Source organism: Aotus nancymaae, unplaced genomic scaffold (genome assembly GCF_030222135.1).
Source record: "Aotus nancymaae isolate 86718 unplaced genomic scaffold, 86718_ANA_hifiasm-v0.15.2.pri h1tg000033l, whole genome shotgun sequence".
Classification (NCBI taxonomy): Eukaryota; Metazoa; Chordata; class Mammalia; order Primates; family Aotidae; genus Aotus; species Aotus nancymaae.
In genome coordinates this window covers 12629448-12648655 of record NW_026988447.1, presented here as the reverse complement: position 1 = coordinate 12648655, position 19208 = coordinate 12629448, and the positions used below count along the sequence as shown (strand labels likewise).

Genomic DNA, 19208 nt, shown 5'->3' with positions numbered 1-19208 from the left:
ATAAAGAGATACCCATACCAGATGGGTAGTTGATTAGATAATTTTTAAGATCTCTTATAAATCTAAAATTATTTTTATTAGGGGTTTTCCAAAAATTTGTTTTGCTGTAATTTTCCATCTAAGTTAGTACAGTGTCTGGGTTGTTTTAAAAGCATGCAATAGTTTTTCAAAGAAGGTATGAATGTTTTAATGATGTTATAACATAAAAACAATTGTGAAAAAAATCTGGATTTAGGTACTTGTGTTGCTATTTGTAAGTTATATGACCTCAAGTAATCACATAGCTTTTCAGAGATGTGAATGTTAAATATCTAAAATGAGGGTAATACAAGTAGGGGTTAGGAGACCAGCATTTGGGCAGATTTCTGATTTGAATACCATATTTACCTTAACCAATTTATTAGCACTATGACTTTCTTTCTTAGTCTCGGTTTATGTATTTTTAAAATGAAAAACAAAAATACTTACAGGATTACTATAAAGAATAAATAAGATAATGTATATGAAGTGCCTGTCATTATATGTGGTATTTAATATGCCAAATCATTAAATGTAGAAATAAACATAAAACAGAATTTCATAGTTTAGGAAAGTAAAGGTCAGGGTTGTAAAGTGTTTGCCAAAGATTTTCTGACCGAGAACTGGAATTCAGGTCTTCTCTCACAGAGTTCCATTATTTTTAGTTAAATAATGGTGTCTCTCCTTCCCTGTCTCATTCATTGAATGAACATTCATCATATTCCAGGAAGTCTGCATGGTGCTTGGGATTCAGAAATGAAAGGCTAGACCCTTCTCAATGTCTGGTAGTGGGAGGGAGATGGAGGGAATTGACAGTCACAACACTCTAAAATGGATTCTGTGATATAAGTACATATAAAGGAATACTCAATTTAGAGTTGAGAGGGAGAGTCAAAAAAGGTTTTCCTGGAGAATATTAGGAGTAGGAAAGGCCAAGAGAGTAGAGGACTGTGGGAACAATCTATGTAAAGGAACATATATGAGCACTTGGCATATTTGAGAATTTGCAAATAGTTCAGCATTGTTGGCATATAATAAGAAATGAAGCTGGAGGGATAGATGCTAAAGAGATCCTTATGGCTTTCTGAAGAGTTTAGATTTTGTTTTTAAGGAACTGGGAAACCCCTGAAAGGGCTTTTTAATTTTAATTGAGTAGCACATGCTCTTAATAATCACAGAAAAGTGAGAAGTAAAGGTTACTTGACTCCTTATTCCTCCTCACATATGATAACTACCAGTAAAGTTCCTTGTAAATTGTTTTAACATTTATATATTCCTACACAGCCAGCTATGAATATGTACATGTGTATCTTTAAAACAACACATACACAGTTCATATGAAAGTAAATATATTATTCTCCTACTTGCTCTTTCTCACATATTTCTTGAATATTTTTTATATCAGTACATGCAAATCTATGGCATTCTTTAACAGCTTCATAACATTCCTTGTGTAGTTGTACCCTGATTTTTGATTCAGTCCTCTACTGAAGAGCAGCTAGGTATTCTCTAGACTATCATTTCTACATAACAGTGTTTCAGTGAACATTCTTATGCTTATATCTTTGTATACTTTTGCAGATATCTGTAGGTTAGATTCTTAGTAATTATGAAGTATATGTGCATTTTACATTTTGGTAACTATCATCAAATTGCCCTCTAAAAGGATAATTTTAGTAATGCATATGTGCTAGCAGTGTATGAAATCTTAAGTTTTTCTCGATTTTTCTGTGGACTTCCCAGCAGATAATTATTGAGCACCTTCTGTGTGCCAAAGACTATGGTGGGTACTAGAGAAAGTACAAGTACAAGGCAGAAGTGATCTCTGCCCTCATACCGCCCAGAGTTTGAACCATAGGAAGTCTGCAGGTGTTTTGTTTGGTCTGTACAGTTTTATTACTGTTTTACAATTGAATTAATTTTTAGTTTTTAAATATTGAGAGATTCTGAAAAATTGGAAAATTTGGTATAACTGGGCAAGCTGGGTTCTCTTGTATTAGTTTGCTGGAGTTTAGTAGCCACTGCCCTTTTCAGACGGTGCACTGGACTTTCTAGGGGCACAGTCCATTCCATTTCTTATGGTCTCATTTCTTGACCTCTTAACATTTCTTGCCAGAGTCTTGTAAAAGCATTCGAGCTGATCGTTTGATATTCAAATTTAAGATACCTAAAAACTGAACTCTGATCTTACCCTGAAAACCAGTTCTACTCACTCTTCTTCATCTCTCTCCTTGTTGCTTAGGCCAGAACTGTGGAATCATCCTTTACTTGCCTGTTTATCTCAGTCTGTATCCAGTATGTCAGAAAATTCTATTGGATGTACTTCAAAATATATCTCAAATTAGATCACTTATCCCTTCCACCACAACCTCTCTGGCCCATGCCACCATCAACTCTTGGCTGGATTTTAGTAGTAATCACCTAAGTGGTCTCCCTGCTTCTATCTTTGCCCTTCTACTGACTTCACCATCTAACAGCCAGATGATTTTTTTTTAAATGAAAGAACCTGTTACTCGAATGCTCAGAATCTATAGTAGCTCCTCATTTAACTCAGAATAAAAGCTAAAGTTTTTAAGAAGCTACCTGACTTACAAGGTATACCTTGTACATGCCAAATACGCCTTTACACTAAGGCCTTTGTCTTGGTTTCTCCATTTGTATGGGATGTTCTTCCCAGATAGCTGCATGAGTAGGCTCCTTAATTCTTTGCTGGAAGGTGACCGTTTTGGTGAAGTCTGCATTAGCTTTCCTGTTTAAATTTGCATGTTCTTTTCCCTTGTCAACCTCCCACTGACGCATGTGTCCTATTCCTGTTCCTTTTTTTCCGAAAGCATTCTTACTTCCTCATATATTATTTGCTTATTTTTTAAAATCATCTGTTATTTTCCCCATTAGAGTGTAAACTATGCAGGGGAGAAATTTTGGCTTTATATTTACTAATAATATTCCAGACATAAGGAATAGTGCATATTTGTTGAACAAATGAATGAATTTTGAGTTTGCAGGCCCTGCTGTGCAGTTTGTTTTTCTTACTGTTTTATTAGATATTAATAATAGGAAATACATTTTTAGTGCTTACATGCAAAGACCTATTTTAAAGCCTTTATTTTGAATCCCCTGAATCCTTCTACCCTGAGATAGAAACTATTATCTACTTATTATAGAAAGTAAACATAGGCATTGAGAGGCTAAATAATTTGTCCAAAGTCATAGCTTAGTAAAAGGAAGAACCAGGATTCGGATTTTTTTAGTCAGTCTTGAACCTGAGTCTGCAGTTAACTATAACACTATGTTGTTCTTTTTGTTTTAAGGAAATTAGCTCTTTATGATGTGTTACAGATCATTTTTCTGTGTAATTTTTTGACTTGGTTTTGAGGTATTTTTGCCTTCTAAAGTATTTTTTATGTAGTTAAAAAAATTTATTAATTTTTTTTTCAGGCATTTGTTTGTTTTAGACAGGATCTTGCTCTGTTGCCCAGCCCAGAGAGTAGTAGTGTGCAATCACGGCTCACTGCAGCCTCAAACTCTCAGGTGCTTTTGAGGCTTTTAAACTTATTTTTTAGAAGGATCTTCCTGATTTTAACATTAATAATTTAGTCATTTTCTTCCTTATTTTTGATTTGATTTGAAATCGAAGTTTAAGATAAGCAGATATATATTTTGTTTCACCTTGACAGCATTATAGAGATTTTGTTTGAAGGGAACAAAATTAAAAGTTGGAACAATATTTAGAAACCTAGCACTAATTGAAGTAAGAAATAATTGTCTGAGAACAGGCTGTAGGGATGGACAAGAATAGACTGATTTCAAGAAATATTTAGGGCCAGGTGCAGTGGCTCACACCTATGACCCTAGCTCTTTGGGAGGCCTAGGTGAATGGATTGCTTGAGCTCAGGAGTTTGAGACCAGCCTGGGCAACATGGTGAAATTCAGTCTCTACACATACACAAAATAAATACAAAAATTAGCCGGGCATGATGGTGTGTGCCTGTAGCATCTAGTCCCATCTACTTGGAGGACTGAGGTGGGAGAAACACTTGAGGTGGGAAAATCACAGAGGTCAAGGCTGCAGGAGCCAGCTTCACACCACTGCACTTTAGCCTGGGTGACAAAGTGAGACTCTGTCTCAAAAAATGAAATAAATATTTGATAAAATCTTCAAGTCTAAGTGACTGATGCGCTGTGCATCAAAGGACTCTGGGATAACACTCGGATTTCTGGTTGTAAGAGTTTGGAAGAGAGAAAGTATGTTTGTTGGGGTGCCATTTATTGGTTGAATGGATGAATCATTGAAATGACATACGACAGAAAGGAACAGGTTTGGAAGATTAAATGGTACTCAGTTTTTCATATGTTGAATTTGAGATGCCTTATGAATATCTCATTTTCAACACAGGTTCATCAGGCAGTTTGATAAATGAGTCTTAGCTTTGGAAAGAAAACTGGGCTTAGAGATTCTAGGTTTAGGGAAGTGAATTAGAAATTCTGTGAGTTCATGAGCTACTTTCTTGCCTTGTTTTTTCCCCCAGAATTACTACATTGGATGTAATATAAAAACAGTTTTGGAAGCAGCTTTAAAACTGTGAAAAGACTGTATGTTTATGGTATATATAATAGGATGTTTTTGTAGCTATATTCATTACCACTCAGAAAAGAGTGTTAGTGTTTCTGCAGTGGAGTTTGTCATGAGGGTAGGAGTAGAAAGGATGTCACCGAAAAGTCACTACTCTAGAGCAAAAATTCAGATATTTTAAAACTAGGAAGGACTTAAAGGCTACCAAATTTAGCAATGACAACTTATCATTTCTGAATATTCCATTTGCATAAAAGCTAACTTGAGATTCCTGTTCTTTAGGAGACTTTCAGGTAAAGTTTTAACAGAAGATATGCCAAAATTTTTTCTTGGAAGTGATATTTGTGATCAAGCGAACCTGGGTTTGAATTCTCTCTATGCCACTTTCTGGCTCTGTGATCTTGGGGGGGTAGTATGATTTCTCTCTCTAAGCCTCAGTTTCTTCCATTGCTTCAATGGAAAGAGTAATTTTCTTTTAGCAGTGATAAGTAGCTTCCACTAGCTTAGAGATTAGAGATAACGAGTAGAAGTGTCCTGGTATTTCTAATAGACCTATTAAGTGAATAGAACCTCTTATGATCAGTATTCTCAGCCTGTTTTTATCTTGTTTCACAGCCTTATTTTGAAGCCAGTTACTCTAAAGATAAACTGAACAGTTGTTTTCTAAGCCATTGTTATTTGCAGATGTTTAATGATTTGAAGGGATCCAATGTATGCATAAAAATTGGTATTGGTAAATATTTGTATTGTCTAAGCCAAAAAAAGGACTCCTAGAGTATTTTTTTTATACCAGTTAACTGATTTGTAATTCATAAAAACTCTGAGATAGGCATTATCTGCATGTTGCAGATGAGGAAATTGAGGTATAGAGGAGCTAAGTAACTTACACAAAATTATATAGCTAGTAAGTGAAAAGAAAGGATTTGAATACAGACAGTCTGGCTCCAGAGCTTCTGTTATACCAAGTACTATTGAGGATAACTCAGTGACAGTTTCATTTGCTTTAGAGCAGTGATTCTTTGTAGATATCCTTTCCTCTTCCACCCTCATGACAGAATTTACAGTAAAGATGCTGGTACTCCTCCCTAGGTATGTATCTACCATATCACATGTGTGCCTCAACCTTTGAGAAAATGAAAGATGTTTCTGAAAGAAAACAAGTGACGCCTGTGATAGCAGTGTGGGTGCACAAAAAATTAGGAAGCACTGCTTTCTAGTATTTATCAGAATTCACCTTTATTTGACTCTTAGGGAAACTCAACAAGCCTTTTACATACATAGTTTCCATAAATTTTAGTAGCAACCTTGTGGTAACTTGTATTGATACTCCATTTTCAAATGAAGAGACTAAGATGTAAAGAAATCTAATAAATTGCCCAAGGTTGCACAACTTGGAAGTCTGAAATGAAAGGGCTGTGACTCAAAATTTCATACTTTAAAAATGTTATGCTATGATGACTTGGTTTTTATTTATAATATAGAAGGATCTATTGAAAGTCAAAATAGCTTTTCCCATGTACTCTCCATTCTGTGAATTTTAATGTTTGCATTTATTCATGGTAACACTAAATGAGAGAGATATAAAATTAAGCAAGAGACAGAATAAATCAAAGCCTTGGTTTTTTTTTTTTAGGGGAAAAAACCCCTAAAGGATATGCTAACTAAGTTCATTTTTTTTAAATTAAAATACATTTTTATATATGTGGTCAATATAGATCTCAGCTCTTCTACCCTAGCTCCTGCTCATCTGTTGACATAACTTTAAGTTGCTGCCAACTAGAATTCACAGTAGCTCCTGTTTCTGCTCAGATGATAAGTGGTTGTGTTCTCTGTTCTCTCTGGTAACAACTTCTAGTAGATAGGAATGGGGGTTGATTTGATGCTCTGTTTACTTATTCCAGCCATCTGTTCCATTTCTGGTAACTGGTGAAGCTCTTGAGGATCGCTGACAGTGAGCAGTTTAGCATTAGGCTATATGTATCTGACAAGTGTATGTCACAGAAAATTCCTGTTGGTCTATATGATAAAATGATTTAAACTTTGGGCTATGAAGATTGGCCGGTATATTCATTGACGGCTTATATTTTGCTCTTAATCTGTTTGCTTTGCTTTTTCTTCTCTTTCACTTACTTTTGTTTTCCCGTTATTTGTTCCTTTTTCTTTTTTATTGTTTGCATCCCTTTCTTATGGCTTAAAGGTGCTGCATAATTGGTCAGTGAAGTTTCCAAATTTCCACTAGGGAAGAGCCTTGGGGCAGAACCTCAGAAGACAATGAAGGCTAATTAAACATGCCAGCCACAACTGTGTTTTTGTGCAACCCAAAGAAATGCTTTGTAGATTCTTGGTATTCTGTCATAAACTTTAACAGTGTTATTAAACTTTATTTTAGGAACTGTAACCATGAATGAAGAAAATACTGATGGAACAAATGGATGCAGTAAAGTTCGAACTGGTACTCAGAATGAAGCAGCATTACTTGCTTTGATGGAAAAGACTGGTTATAACATGGTTCAGGAAAACGGACAAAGGAAATTTGGTGGTCCTCCTCCAGGTGTGGATTTGTTTACAGTCTTTTAAATTTAATCTTTAACCTCATTATGTAGATCAGATGTGTATCCCCACAAGTATTCCAAACAATAGCTCTCTCCTTATAACTGCTTTAAGACAATTGTTTTTACTGTTGAGGAGAGTTAGATTATCAGTGTTACTCATAACTTACCCTTGCATTTTTTCAGCCCTGCTCTTGGTCTTAGAAGCAGTTGAGAAAGAAGCTGAGCTAGGTTGAGAAAGAAGTCAGGATTAGGAAAGTGGGGAAAAGGGTGCTACTCTAGGTGTTAAAGAGGAGATCATCTGTGGAGGAATTTGAAACATCACTGAGTAGGTGAGTGGTGTTTAAACTAGAAAACCAAAGGAAACAGGCAAATAGAATGTTTCACCTTTCTACCAATAGCCAGCATAATTTCTTTGCTCAAAAATCCTCCAGTTTATCACACTTAAAATGAAAATATGGTTTCTGGTTACCTCAATGGCTTCAGCACTTACCACTTTCTTCCTTTCTCAAGTACACGTTAGCTGTACAGGCTTCCATAATCTATGTCACTCTGACATATAAAGTACTTGCTTTTTCTTTCTGAATGCCTTTTTCCAGATAATCCTCAGGGCTCACTCCCTCAATCTATTCAGGGCTCTGCTTAAATCTCATGTACCCAGAGATTTGCCTGACCATTTCCTTGATTTTCTTCGTAGCACTTATCACTCACTTACTATCTCCCTTTTCTATTGAATATTAGCTTCATATGGGAAGGAGCTTTATTTTATCCACTGTTGTATGCCCAAGACCTAGAATTCTGAGTGGCACATAGCACAGCAAATTTGTTGAATGAATAAATTATTGAAAGGTGAATACAAATATCTGATTAGAATTTATGTGTCTATTCATTTTTGTCTTTCAGGTTGGGAAGGTCCCCCCCCACCTAGAGGCTGTGAAGTTTTTGTAGGAAAAATACCTCGTGATATGTATGAAGATGAGTTAGTTCCTGTATTTGAAAGAGCTGGGAAGATATATGAATTTCGACTTATGATGGAATTTAGTGGTGAAAATCGAGGTTATGCTTTTGTGATGTATACTACAAAAGAAGAAGCCCAGTTAGCCATTAGAATTCTTAATAATTATGAGATTCGACCAGGGAAGTTTATCGGTGTGTGTGTAAGCTTGGATAATTGCAGATTATTTATTGGAGCTATTCCCAAGGAAAAGAAGAAAGAAGAAATTTTAGATGAAATGAAGAAAGTTACAGAAGGAGTTGTAGATGTCATTGTTTATCCAAGTGCAACCGATAAGACCAAAAATCGTGGTTTTGCATTTGTGGAATATGAATCTCACAGAGCTGCTGCTATGGCAAGGAGGAAACTAATTCCAGGTAAATGAATTCTTCTAAAGGTTATTTTCCAGTGTTAACCTTACTACAAATATGGAGATATGATAGTACCCCATGGATCAACATTATCAAAATAAATTGCCACTTTAAGAGAGGAATAAAGAATTGTTTAAGTAATGAAGTAAAATCACATGATTCTAAAATAACAAGAAATGTTCCTATAAAATGAGTCCTGTTTATGATATATTTACTGAATGTATACACTTTGAACTTTTGAATTGTTGTTTAATAAAAACCCAAAAGGCAACACTTAATTCTTCTGATAAAGATCTACCTTTGAAGTATGTTTGTTCTATTCACTCTTAAATTACATCATACATTTTAGTTGTTTGCTTCAGTAAAAACTTTTGTATGAATAGAAAACAAATGCTTAACCAAATTTATTGATGTGTAGTTGAGTTTCTGCTTCTCTGGGGAAACAATTTTGCTGAACATCTTTAACTTTATTTTTTGTTTTAATTCTCTTCAAATTATTATTTTTTTTACAGGAACATTTCAACTATGGGGCCACACCATTCAGGTAGATTGGGCTGACCCCGAGAAAGAGGTGGATGAGGAAACCATGCAGAGAGTTAAAGTTCTCTATGTAAGAAATTTAATGATCTCAACTACAGAGGAAACAATTAAAGCAGAATTCAATAAATTTAAGCCTGGTGCAGTTGAACGAGTAAAGAAACTTAGAGATTATGCTTTTGTTCACTTTTTCAACCGAGAAGATGCAGTGACTGCCATGTCTGTTATGAATGGAAAATTCATTGATGGAGCAATTATTGAGGTAACATTAGCTAAACCAGTAAACAAAGAAAACACTTGGAGACAGCATCTTAATGGTCAGATTAGTCCCAGTTCTGAAAATCTGATTGTGTTTGCTAACAAAGAAGAGAGCCACCCAAAATCTCTAGGCAAGCTGCCAACTCTTCCTGCTCATCTCAATGGTCAGCATAGCCCAGGTCCACCTGAAGTTGAAAGATGCACTTACCCTTTTTATCCTGGAACCAAGCTTACTCCAATTAGTATGTATTCTTTAAAATCCAGTCATTTTAATTCTGCAGTAATGCATTTAGATTATTATTGCAACAAAAATAATTGGACACCACCAGAATATTATTTATATTCAACAACAAGTCAAGATGGGAAAGTACTCTTGGTATATAAGATAGTTATTCCTGCTATTGCAAATGGATCCCAGAGTTACTTCATGCCTGATAAACTCTGTACTACCTTAGAAGATGCAAAGGAACTGGCAGCCCAGTTTACATTACTTCATTTGGGTAAGTTTAAAACTACTTTAAACAGTGTAGAATATGAAATTAGGAAATGCTGTAGATTATTTATAGATTTATTTATTTTGAACTCTTAACATTAGTGGTAAGTATATGAAATAAATTTTGTCTCAGTTTTATAAAGTCTTAATAACTTTCATGAAACTTGTGCCCTGTAAAATCTTTCTACATTTAGCTTTTTAAGAATTACTTGGGCCCGGCACGGTGGCTCACGCCTGTAATCCCAGCACTTTGGGAGGCCGAGGCGGGTGGATCACGAGGTCAAGAGATCAAGACCATCCTGGTCAACATGGTGAAATCCCGTCTCTACTAAAAATACAAAAAATTAGCTGGGCATGGTGGCGCGTGCCTGTAATCCCAGCTACTCAGGAGGCTGAGGCAGGAGAATTGCCTGAACCCAGGAGGTGGAGGTTGCGGTGAGCCGAGATCACGCCATTGCACTCCAGCCTGGGTAACAAGAGCAAAACTCCGTCTCAAAAAATAAAAAATAAAAATAAATGAAAAAAATAAGAATTACTTAACCCACAGGAAAATTTGGTTTTGATTTACTATAGTGTTCATAACCCTGTTTTATTAATTTATTGTTTTTGTAATGACTTAATTCTCATTTGAAATAAAAAATCTTTTGTATAAGTTACAGGATATGTTAATTAAACCGGTTTATAATAAAGTGTCCCTGCATCTTTGGTGAAGTCTACATGATAATCTTTTTGAGGGACAGAGGTAGGGAGTTAGTAAAATCAGTGGGATTTCAGATGGGTCATGTGTTGACACAGCTTTATGCTCACCAATCTGGAAATTTGTCATTATCACTCATGAAAGACAAAAAGCATCTTTAAGAGATATTTGTGACCACTCTCTTTTAACTTCATGCTTTTCAAAAAGTAAATTTTCTTTAAAGTGTTTGAAGGATAATTATGAAAGACTTTGCAAAAGCATAAAAAGATACGCTAACTAAATATTTGACATTGTAAAGGAAGAGACATAATATCACAATGGTGTTTTCCTACTTTCTGTTTTTTACTGTTAGGTTAGCCTTTCCCCCCTCTTTACCTGTTTATTTCTTAATGCAGCGGTAGATTTTAGTAGATGATAACTTTGTGCCCCAAATAATATTTACTGGAAGAGTAGTAGTTTCCTGAGAATCACAAATAAAAGAGAATGATCTCCTGAGGAGTATCATTGTTTCTTGATTATAATTGTCAAACTCTTCACTGAAAATGAATTTTTTGTATGCTTGCATACAAAAACCATAGTACAGAAGCTTATATGTATTTAAAATTGATATTCTCAAGTTTAAGAAAAATAGTCAAAAAAGAAAAACATTGTCAAAAGGGAGAATACTTTTTATATATTGTTTAGGCTTGCTTATGTATCACTGCCACTGCCATAGTATTACAAATCTTTTCTTTTTTTTTTTAATTTAAATTTTAATTCATTATTTTTTAATTATACTTTAGGTTCTGGAGTACATGTGCAGAACATGCAGGATTGTTACATAGGTACATATATGGCAATGTGGTTTGCTGCCTCCATCCCCCCGTCACCTGTATTTGGCATTTCTCCCCATGTTACCCCTCCCCAACCTTCCCACCTCCCCATCCCTCCCCTAGCCACTCCCAACAGACCCCAGTGTGTGATGCTCCCCTCCCTGTGTCCATGTGTTCTCATTGTTTAGCACTGCCCATGAGTGAGAACATGTGGTGTTTGATTTTCTGTTCTTGTGTCAGTTTGCTGAGAATGATGGTTTCTAGATTCATCCATGTCCCTTCAAAGGACACAAACTCATCGTTTTTTATGGCTGCATAGTATTCCATGGTGTATATGTGCCACATTTTCCTTATCCAGTCTATCATCAATGGGCATTTTGATTGGTTCCAGGTCTTTTTTTTTTTTTTTGAGACGGAGTTTCGCTCTTGTTACCCAGGCTGGAGTGCAATGGCATGATCTCTGCTCACCGCAACCTCTGCCTCCTGGGTTCAGGCAATTCTCCTGCCACCGTGCCCAGCTAATTTTTTTGTATTTTTAGTAGAGACGGGGTTTCATCGTGTTGACCAGGATGGTCTCGATCTCTTGACCTCGTGCCAGATCTTTGCTATTGTAAACAGTGCTGCAGTGAATATACGTGTGCATGTGTCTTTATAATGGAATGATTTATAATCCCTTGGATATGTACCCAGTAATGGGATTGCTGGGTCAAATAGAATTTCTATTTCTAGGTCCTTGAGGAATCTGTCTTCCACAATGGTTGAACTAATTTACACTCCCACCAACAGTCTAAGTGTTCCTATTTCTTCACATCCTCTTCAGAATCTGTTGTCTCCAGATTTTTTAATGATTGCCATTCTAACTGGCGTGAGATGGTATCTCAATGTGGTTTTGATTTGCATTTCTCTAATGACCAGTGATGATGAGCATTTATTTATATGTTTGTTGGCCTCATGTATGTCTTCTTTTGAAAAATGTCTGTTCATATCCTTCGCCACTTTTGGATGAGTTTGTTTGTTTTTTCTTGTAAATCTGTTTTAGTTCTTTGTAGATTCTAGATATTAGCCCTTTGTCAGATGGGTAGGTTGCACATATTTTTTCCCATTCTGTTGGTTGCCTGTTCATTCTAATGATTGTTTTGTTTGCTGTACAGAAGCTCTGGAGTTTAATTAGATCCCGTTTGTCTATTTTGGCTTTGTTGCCAATGCTTCTGGTATTTTAGTCATGAAGTCCTTGCCTATGCCTATGTCCTGAATGGTTTTGCCCAGGTTTTCTACTAGGGTTTTTATGGTGTAAGGTCTTATGTTTAAGTCTTTAATGCATCTGGAGTTAATTTTAGTGTAAGGTGTTAGGAAGAGGTCCAGTTTCTGCCTCCTGCACATGACTAGCCAGTTTTCCCAACACCATTTATTACAGGGAATCCTTTCCCCATTGCTTGTTTTTGTCAGGTTTGTCAAAGATCAGATGGTTGTAGATGTGTGGCATTGCCTCCGAGGCCTTGTTCTGTTCCATTGGTCTATATCTCTGTTTTGGTACCAGTACCATGCTGTTTTATTACAGTATCCTTGTAGTATAATTTGAAGTTGGGTAGTGTGATGCCTCCAGCTTTATTCTTTTTGCTTAGAATTGACTTGGCTATGCAGGCTTTGTTTTGCTTCCATATGAAGTTTAAGGTGTTTTTTTCTAGTTCTGTGAAAGAGGGTCATTGGTAGCTTGATGGGGATAGCGTTGAATCTATAATTACTTTGGGCAGTATGACCATTCCACGATATTGATTCTTCTTAATCGTGAGCATGGAATGTTTTTTTCTCTGTTTGTGTCCTCTTTTCTTTGAGCAGTGGTTTGTAGTTCTCCTTGAAGAGATCCTTTACATCCTTTGTTAGTTGTATTCCTAGGTATTTTATTCTCTTTGTAGCAATTGTGAATGGCAGTTTGCTCTTGATTTGGCTCTCTGTTAGTCTGTTATTGATGTATAGGAATGCTTGTGATTTTTGCACATTGATTTTGTATCCTGAGATTTTGCTGAAGTTGCTTATCAGTGTAAGGGAATTTTGGGCTGAGACGATGGGGTCTTCTAAATATACAATCATGTTGTCTGCAGATAGAGACAATTTGACTTCCTCATTTCCTAATTGAATACGCTTTATTTCTTTTTCTTGCTTGATTGCTCTGGCTAGAACTTCTAATAATATATTGAATAGGAGTGGTGAGAGAGGGCATCCTTGTCTAGTGCCAGATTTCAAAGGGACTGCTTCCAGTTTTTGTCCATTCAGTATGATATTGGCTGTGGATTTGTTGTAAATAGTTTTTATTGTTTTTCAGATACGTTCCATTGATACCTAGTTTATTGAGCTTTTTTAGCATAAAGCACTGTTGAATTTTGTTGAAGGGCTTCTCTGTATCTATTGAGATAATCGTGGTTTTTGTCTTTGGTTCTGTTTATGTCATGAATTACATTTATAAACTTGCGTATGTTGAACCAGCCTTGCATCCACAGGATGAAGCCTACTTGATTGTGATGGATAAGCTTTTTGATGTGCTGTTGCAGTTGGTTTGCCAGTATTATAAAAGATTTTTGTGTCTTCATCGTGGATATTGGCCTGAAGTTTTCTTTTTTTGTTCAGTCTCTGCCCAGTCTTGGTGCCAGGATGATGTTGGTCTTATAAAATGATTTCAGAAGGATTCCCTCTTTTTGGATTGTTAAGAATAGTTTCACAAGGAATGGTACCAACTCCTCTTCGTACGTCTGGTAGAATTTGGCTGTGAACCCATGTGGACCTGGATTTTTTTTGGTTGGTAGGCTATTAATTGCTGCCTCAACTTCAGCCCTTGTTAATTGGTCTATTCAGGGTTTCAACTTCTTCCTGGTTTAGGCTTGGGAGGTTGCAAGTGTACAGGAATTTATCCATTTTTTTTCTAGGTTTACTGATTTCTGTGCGTAAATGGTAGTTTCTCATTGCATCTGTTTGATTCTTCTTCTCTCTTTTCTATTAATCTGGCTAGCAGTCTATCTGTTTTCTTGATCTTTTCAGAAAACCAGCTCCTGGATTTGTTGATTTTTTTTTTTTTGAAGGCTTTTTTGTGTCTCTATCTCCTTCAGTTCTGCTCTGATCTTAGTTATTTCTTGTCTTCTGCTGGCTTTTGAGTTTTTTTGATCATGTTCCTCTAGCTCTTTCAATTTTGGTGTTAGGGTGTCAATTTTAGATCTTTCCTCACTTCTCATGTGGGCATTTATTGCTATAAATTTCCCTCTAGACTCTGCTTTAAATGTGTCCCAGAGTTTCTGGTATGTTGTGTATTCGTTTTTAGTTTTAAAGAACATCTTTGTTTCTGCCTTCATTTTGTTAGTTTATCCAGTTGACGTTTAAGAGCCACTTGTTCAGTTTCCATGAAGTTGTGCTGTTCTAGTGAGTTTCTTAATTCTGATTTCTAATTTGATTGCACTGTGGTCTGAGAGACTGTTTGTTATGATTTCTGTTCTTTTGCATTTGCTGAGGGGTGATTTACTTCCAATTAGGTGGTCAATTTTAGAGTAGGTATAGTGTGGTACTGAGAAGAATGTATATTCTGTGGATTTGGGGTGGAGAGTTCTGTAAATATCTATTAGGTCCGCTTGGTCCAGATCTGAGTTCAGGTCCTTGATATCCTTGTTAATTTTCTGTCTCATTGATCTGTCTAATATTGACAGCGAAGTGTTAAAGTCTCCCACTATTATTGTGTGGGAATCTAAGTCTCTTTGTAGGTAACTAAGAACTTGCTTTATGTATCTGGGTGCTCCTGTATTGGGCACGTATATATTTAGGATCGTTAGCCCTTCTTGTTGCATTGATCTTTTACCCTTAGGTAATGCCCTTCTTTGTCTCTTTTGATCTTTGTTGGTTTAAAGTCCATTTTATCTGAGACTAAGATTGCAACTCCTGTTTTTTTTTTTTTTTTTTTTTTGCTCTCCATTTGCTTGGTAAATCTCCTCCATCTCTTTATGAGCCTGTGTGTGTCCTTGCACATGAGATGGGTTTCCTGAATACAGCACACCAATGGGTCTTGACTTTTATCCAAATTGTCAGTCTGTGTCCTTTGATTAGGGCATTTAGCCCATTTACATTTAAGGTTAATATTGTGTTTTTTTTTTTTTTTTTTTTTGAGAAAGAGAGAGAGAGAATAGGAAGGAGAAAAAAGGAAGAGAAAGAGAGAGAGAGAATGGGGAGGAGGGAGAAGGAAAAGAAAGAGGGAGAGAGAATGGGAATATTGCTTTCTTGCCCAGGCTAGAATGCAATTTAGTAATGGGTATTGAAAACCTCTTTTATACTGATAATTATACTTAATGATGTAATCAGGAAGGAGTAAGGGAAGAAGATAACAAACAAACAGCCAACCAATATTTAATTTAAACCTATGAAATGCTATGCGATTACTGAGGAGTGATTTACTTCCAATTATATAGTCACCTTTGGAATAGGTGTGAGGTGGTAATGTATGTTTTGTGTATTTGAAGTGGAGAGTACTATAAATATTTATTAAGTTTACTTGTTCCGGGTCTGAGTTCAAGTTCTGAATATCCTTGTTAATTTTCTATCTCGTTGATCTATAGAATCGTTAGCTCTTCTTGTTGCATTGATCCTTTTGCCATTATGTAATGTCATTCCTCGCCTCTTTTGATCTTTGTTGCTTTAAAGTCTACTTTATCAGAGGTGAGAATTGCATCTGCTGCTTTTTGTTTATTAGTTTATTTTTACTCTCTGTTCAATTGGTAAATCTTCCTCCTTCTCTCTGAGTCTTTGTGTATTGTTTCATGTAAGATGGGCCCGGATGCAGCATACCGATGGGTTTTGGCTTTTTATCCAATTAAAATATATGTAAGTTTAATACCAGCATTTGATGCTAGCTGGCTGTTTTGCCCATTAGTTGATGTGAATTTTTTATTGTGTTAAAGTTCTTTGCTTTTTGATATATTTTTGGAAAGGCTGATATTGGTTGTTCCTTTATATGTATAGTGCTTCTTTCAGAAGCTCTTGTAAAGCAGGCCTGGTGGTGGTGAACTCTCTAAGTACTTGTTTGTTCGCAAAAGATTTAATTTTTCCTTCGCACATAAAGCTTAGTTTGGCTGGATAGGAAATTCTGGGTTGAAGGTTCTTTTCTTTAAGGATGTTAAATATTGGTCCCCACTCTTTTCTGGCTTGTAGGGTTTCTGCTGAGAGATCTGCTGTAAGTCTGATAGGTTTCCCTTTATGGGTAACCTGAACTTTCTCTCTAGCTGCCCTTAGTATTTTCTCCTTCATTTCAACCCTAATAAATCTGGCGATTATGTGCCTTGGGGTTGGTCTTCTTGAAGAATATCTTTGTGGTGTTCTCTGTATTACCTGGAGTTGAATATTACCCCGCCTTGCCAGGTTGGGAAAATTTTCCTGAATGATATCCTGAAGAGTATTTTCCAACTTGGATTCATTCTCTTCATCACATTCAGGTACACCTATCAAACGTAAATTAGGTCTTTTCACATAGTCCCATATTTCCTGGAGACTTTGCTCATTCCTTTTCATCCTTTTTTCTGCATTCTTGTCTTCTCGTTTCATTTCACTGAGCTGGTCCTCGACTTCTGATATCCTTCCTTCCGCTTGATCAATTCGACTGTTTAAACTTGTGCATGCTTCGCGAAGTTCTCGTGTTGTGTTTTTCAGCTCCATCAATTCACTTATATTCTTCTCTAAATTGTCCATTCTCATTAACATTTCGTTAAACCTTTTTTCAAGGTTCTTAGTTTCTTTACATTGGGTTAGAATAAGTTCTTTTAATTCACAGAAGTTTCTTATCACCCACGTTTGGAAACCTGCTTCTGTTATTGGAATACCGGTGTAATCTATTAAGCCTTGTTCCGTTACTGATGAGGAATTGCAATCCCCTGTAGAGGGAGAGGCATTCTGATTTTGAGTATTCTCTACCTTTTTACGCTGGTTTCTTCCCTTCATTATATATTTGTCCGTCTGTCGTCTTTATAATTACCGACTTTCTAACTGGGTCTCTGACGTCCAACTTGTTGATTCCCTGCGCCGAAATCTGAGCAATCCACTGAGCCGGCCAAAAGAGCGGTGTTAAGATTGATGGTGCTTTTCTGCCCGGGAATATCCGGACTCTGCACCAAGAACTGGCGTGCTAAGGCACCAGCAAAACCGCCACGCCGGCCACAAGAGTCGCCCTGGCGACCCGTGGAGCTCCTCCACTGGGAATCTCGTGGTCCGTGAGCAACTAATATTCGTCTGAAAGTGTGGCGTCCTCTCGTTCTTTGCGCTTTCACTGGGAGGTACGTGCCCGAGCTGCTAATCATCAGCCATCTTGGATCTCTCTCAATATTGTTATGTGTGAATTTGATCCTGCCATTTTGATGTTAGCTGGATGTTTTGTTTGTTAGTTGATGCAGTTTCTTCATTGTGTCTATGCTCTTTACCATTTGGTACTTTTTGGAGTGGCTGGTACTGGTTGTTCCTCTCCATGTTTAAGTGCTTTGCTTTCAGGAGCTCTTGTAATACAGGCCTGCTGGTGATGAAATCTCTCAGCAGTTGCTTGTCTGTAAAGGATTTTATTTTTCCTTCGCTTGTGAAGCTTAGTTTGGCTGGATATGAATTTCTAGGTTGAAAGTTCTTTTCTTTAAGGATGTTGAATATTGGCCCCCACTCTCTTCTGGCATGTAGGGTTTCTGCTGTGAGTTCTGCTGTGAGTCTGATGGGCTTCCCTTTGTGGGTAACCCGACCTTTCTCTCTGACTGCCCTTAGCATTTTTTTCCTTCATTTCAACCCTGATGAATCTGACGATTATGTGCCTTGGGGTTGCTCTTCTTGAGGTATATCTTTGTGGTGTTCTCTGTATTTTCTGGACTTCAATGTTGGCCTGCCCTGATAGGTTGGGGAAGTTTTCCTGGATAATATCCTGAAGAGTGTTTTCCAGCTTGGATTCATTCTCTCTGTTACATTCAGGTACACCTATCAAATGAAGATTAGGTCTTTTCACATAATCCCATATTTCTTGGAGGCTTTGTTCATTTCTTTTCACTCTTTTTTCTCTAATCTTGCCTTCTCGTTTTATTTCATTGAGTTGATCTTCAGTCTCTGATATCCTTTCTTCTGCTTGGTCAATTCGGCTATTGAAACTTGGGTATGCTTCGTGAAGTTCTTGTGCTGCGTTTTTCATCTCCATCAAGTTGTTTATGTTCTTCTCTAAGCTGATTATTCTTGTTAGCATTTTGTCTAACCTTTTTTTCAAGGTTCTTAGTGTCTTTGCATTGGGTTAGAACATACTCTTTTAGCTCAGAGAAGTTTGTTATTACCTACCTTCTGAAGCCTGCTTCTGTCCGTTCATTAGACTCATTCTCCATCCAACTTTGTTCCCTTGCTGGTAAGGAGTTGTGATCCTTTGGAGGAGGAGAGGCGTTCTGGTTTTTGGCGTTTTTATCCTTTTCTGCACTGGTTTCTGGGATATATCTACTTATGCTCTTTGTAGTTGGTGACTTTTGGGGTCTCTGAGTGGACATCCTTTTTGTTAATGTTGAAGCTATTTCTTTCTATTTTTTAGTTTTCCTGCTAACAGCGAGGACCCTCTGCTGCAGGATTGCTGGAGGTCCACTCCAGACCCTGCTTGCCTGCGGGGGCTATAGAACATTAAGGGATGCTTCCAATTTCTTCTTTTATCTTTGTCCCAGAAGGTAACCTGCCAGACGTCAGTCAGAGCTCTCCTTTATGAGGTGTCTCTTTGGATATATGGGGATTGGGGAGTCACTTGAGGAGACAGTCTGTCTCTTATCAGAGCTCAGGTGCTGTGCTGGGAGCTCTGTTGTTCCATTCTGAGCTGCTGGGCAGGTACGTTTAAGTCTGCTGCAGTGGAGCTCATAACTGCCTTTTTCCCCTGGTGCTCTGTCCTGGG

The 19208-nt window shown here is 36.9% G+C and overlaps 1 protein-coding gene across 1 annotated transcript in view; it reads left to right on the top strand.

Moving 5' to 3' along the window:
* The window catches only part of RBM46 (RNA binding motif protein 46), a 61954-nt gene that overhangs the window by 7089 nt on the left and 35657 nt on the right, over nucleotides 1–19208 (top strand). The window contains exons 2-4 of the mRNA XM_012448565.2: nucleotides 6981–7142; nucleotides 8044–8511; nucleotides 9018–9800. Coding sequence (XP_012303988.1) covers nucleotides 6992–7142; nucleotides 8044–8511; nucleotides 9018–9800 — 1402 coding nt within the window. The 5' untranslated portion in view covers nucleotides 6981–6991. The remainder of the gene's footprint in view (nucleotides 1–6980; nucleotides 7143–8043; nucleotides 8512–9017; nucleotides 9801–19208) is intronic.